This window comes from Priapulus caudatus, unplaced genomic scaffold (assembly GCF_000485595.1).
Source record: "Priapulus caudatus unplaced genomic scaffold, Priapulus_caudatus-5.0.1 Scaffold132, whole genome shotgun sequence".
In the NCBI taxonomy this organism is placed as follows: Eukaryota; Metazoa; Priapulida; class Priapulimorpha; order Priapulimorphida; family Priapulidae; genus Priapulus; species Priapulus caudatus.
In genome coordinates, this window is record NW_014577193.1 from 33,634 (window position 1) to 37,785 (window position 4,152).

General features: G+C 41.8%; 1 protein-coding gene across 1 annotated transcript; it reads right to left on the bottom strand.

Moving 5' to 3' along the window:
• Positions 1-252: 252 nt before the first annotated feature.
• On the bottom strand, positions 253-1,236 carry LOC106805883 (histamine H2 receptor-like). The gene has a single exon (XM_014807652.1). It carries the CDS (start codon positions 1,234-1,236, stop codon positions 253-255), a length of 984 nt encoding a protein of 327 aa, XP_014663138.1.
• Positions 1,237-4,152: the final 2,916 nt, after the last annotated feature.

A 4,152-nucleotide genomic window follows, 5' to 3' on the forward strand; every position in this document is an offset into this window, starting at 1 on the left:
AATAAACGATTACCGCGGTTCTTGGAATAATGTCGTCGTATTTTATGAGATTATTAGAGGAATTGTCAAACACCGCTACATATCACTTGTGAAAATAACAGTTACTCTCAGGTTAATTTATCGACTAGTCATAAAATAAAACTGTGTAAGAACAGTCATACCGTTTTAAGAGGCGGATTATCTTGTAAATTTTAAATTCTGTTATTGGCCGTCTGTCTTTGAAGAGATATTGTGCTACGTTGTATTTATGCTTTACCCCATGTTCGGTTGAAACGGTACAACACTGGATGGCTTGCAGCCAAACAGTTCATTTGTGGCTTGACGAAAGTCTTTGTACTTGAAGAAGTAAATGATTGGATTCAGCAATGAATTCATTATCAGTGCAATTAATCGAATAATGCGGAGTGTTTTGAAACTTGACGGAAAGATGTGGCTTAGCGCCATGTGCATTATATGCGATACAAGAAGAATAAACGATGTGCCGACCACGGTAAGTATGATCTTTGACTTCTTCATTATAGCATCGAAAGTAGAAAATTCCTCTCTTTCTGCAGCTGTTGCTGCCGCCATTCTTACCGTGTGGTCCCAGGCGATCCTGGCAATGATGGTGTAGCAGTAAGTCATGATGATAAATAATATAATATAGTGACTGACAAGAACGGCCACGAAACCGGACGAGAGCGCTATGTCGACGATGCACACTGAGAGCGGGCTCCAGCTATATGTCATATCGATGCCTGCTGCAATACCCCAAGCAAGTGCGTACAGAAAGCACAAACCCATGAGAATGCAGGTGCGCTTAACAGTCATTAACTGGTTGTAGCGTAACGGATGTACGATTGCCACGTACCTGTTGATCGTAGACAGTCCAATGCCCAGCATGTTCCCGTAAAGAAGAGTGACTACGTAGACCGTGAAAGACACGCAACGAAAGAGTGGTTTATGATCATCAAAGGTTGCGATTAGTGCGAGTCCAATCATGAAGTCATAACAGGCCAAATTAACGATCGTGATGTTTGCTGGTATCTGCAGTCGGCGAATCTTTGCTATGATGATAATCACGAGACCGTTTCCCACCAGTGTGACTGCACTGGCCGCGACAAAGAACAATAATACCAGCGCTTTGACTAACGTTGTCATTTGATAAAAATATGCTTTGCTACGAGCCATCTCGTCTGCGATATCCTCTTGACTACCGATCGGGTTGCTGTCGTTGTCTAATCGGGTTCCATTCATCGTTGTTGATATTGAATGCGTCTCCGTTTTCTTGTTTCTTTCTATATATTCTCGTTTTGAAGCGGTTGTTGGGCACGTTAGTAAAAGGATTGTTTGGGTCCACCTGAAATCTATCTGCTGTTTGAAGAAGTCGGCGTAGCGAGTTGATTATTGATTGTCAGATTGTCTTCTCTTGATGACGATAAAAGGGTCAGAATTTTACACCGTTTCTGCTATATATTCTCGTCTTAAATAGAAATTGTTCACAAAGATCTGAAACGTGTTGTCACGCTTATCCAAAGGCTAGAACCTTCTACTAGGACTCGCAGGTTGCAAACTATCAATTCATTTACGCACCCTTGTATTTATATAGTTCTGTGTGTGCGCATGAGCATCAACTCACAACGCCCCAATAAGATCGTTAAACCAAACAAGTGCTGTCACACCTAAAACTGAGAGAAAATCTTAAATCAAATAAAGAAACAATCGAGTTTAATATAATATACTAATATAGTAATATGGAAGTGTGTAGGGACAGAACTGTGCTATTGCCTATTCATTCGTTTGATTAATTTACGCATTACCACAGTACAAATTATTATTTCTGAGTACGATGGCCAACCATACACTTGCTGCTTTTTACTGCGTAGGCCCCTACGCGCGATTTGATTCGCCAGAATTGATATGATTGACCAACCTATTATCTAGTGGGTGGAGGGTAGCGCGTTGAAAATGTCAAGAATTCAAGTACCAAGAAACGAACGCGCGTCATATGCGCACTTAAAAAAAGCCATTCGATTCGTTCACACGTGTGGTTTTTATCATAGCGTTAAAACACACATTCGCATTTGCTGCACCTTAAAAACTAGTATATTTCAATTGCAATAAAGCACATGTACGTTCTCAGTGTAAAAGCGGTTGCATTATAAATCTACAACTTTTAAAAATTACGTATAAATGTATTTTTACCGTTGTAGTCCAGTTACTGCGTTCCCCACAGGCACACACTGCATGCCTGGCTGCCAGCTTCTTTTTTAAATGCTAGGTCTGGGCTCTAGGTCGTTTCCATCTGGCGCCATGTCACTTGGATGCTCAAACCCCTTCCTTATACATTAGCATAAGTGTGAACTTTGGCGGGGCATCACCGCATCATCGAAGGAGCGCGGTCGCGTTTCACGATGCGCACTACGCGCTTGGCTACGACTTTTTTAATCACTTTATGCACACGTACTATCCCGACAAACAATGCATTTACTTTAACCTTAATAATGGTATAGAGCCAGATGGGAGAAACTGACATAGGAACTGCTACCAATTTGAATGCATTGCGTTATTCAGTCGATGGTTACCGGCGCCACACGAAAACCGATCGAGTGGACGAAATACTAATAATGATATATGGGAACGTTAAACGTAGTACGGTCAGAAATGGCTATGAGGATATATTGGAATTGATTAACTACTATAGTACGTAAAACAGCGGGAGTTACTTTGTATAATTGCAGTGCCACCCGCACGTGAGACGTAATGTATGAGACAGCTGTGTCTGACACACTCGCAAGATCATTCATTCACGTGATGTCAACATTGATTCTAAACTTGATTCGAAATTGTGATCAATTTGTTCAAATTCAAGTTGCTGCGTGAAAATGCTATACGGATGATCAGCAATCGGCACGTTTTAAAATTACGTGTTTGTTAATTAAATAATTGCCAGGTGCGTAGCTACCATAACGCAGATACGCAGTTACCTACACATCATTTCACCAAACATTTTTTTATTGCAGAGAGAGCGAGAGAGGGAGAGAGAGAGAAGGCAAGAAGGAGAGAAAGCGAGAGAGAGAGAGAGAGAGAGAGAGAGAGAGAGAGAGCGCGCGCGCGAGAGAGAGAGAGAGAGAGAGTCAGTCAGTCAGACTAAATTGTTTATAAACAAATAACACCTACGCGGCGCACCACTGTATTAGTTACGTCATCGACTTAAATGTAGGCCTACATTCCGATTTCGCCGCGGCGTCCAAACTTTCTACATCTCTTCTCACAAGCTTACTACATCAGTGGCGGATTTAGGGGGGGGGGGTGTATTGGGTGGCTAGCTACTGGACTAACTAGCTGGCTGTTGGACTAACAATATTTTTACATAGTCGCGCGGCATAGGTACAAAACGTCACCTGATGCATAGGTTAAATTATATAATTGAGTGGCAAAACAGGTTACAACCCTTTTACAGCTTTTTCAAAATTCCAAAAAAGAGTTTTGCTGTCGCCCTCATCCCAGCGGTGGTCACCCCTACACATTAAATAATGAACGCGACTTAAAAAATGCCGTGATTTGATGTGATGTGCAATGAGTGATGTGTGTGTTTGAGCACACACACGCGCCCACACGCACCAGCACGCGCATACGCTCGCTCGCTCGCACACACGCACGCACACAGAGAGGGAGAGAGAGAAAGAGAGAGTTTAAGAATGTGCGTTAGTTCAACATGTCTTGATAATAAAACGAAAATTACATGATTAGTTACAGTGATCTTTAGTGATCACATCTTGTTGCTCATGAAGAGAATAGTTATACTAAAAAGATAATTGTTGTAGTCAGAATGAAGGCTGTACATTTACTCAAAAGTGCCTCAAATACCATCTCCTGCGATTTTGGGGGAGGACCCCCTGACCCCCCGCCTGTGTGCGTATACATCCATTTCACCCTAGGTACGCCCCTGATTGCTAATAAAGAACAAAAATTAGTGTAATAAAGCAACATTTTATATTTTAGTTCTTCTTTAAATGAGCGATTCGAGAAAGGTGCGCAAGCCACTTTTTTGGATAATTACTGGCATTATTAAGTTACACGACATCTGGCTGACTGATCTAGACTTGACCATACTTAAGCCTCGTCTACACGACGAACCTTAACACGAGTTAAGCTAATTCGAGTTAAGCG

Coding starts and splice junctions, on each gene's coding strand:
- LOC106805883 (XM_014807652.1), bottom strand. CDS start 1,236: ATGAATGGAACCCGATTAGACAACGACAGCAACCCGATCGGTAGTCAA.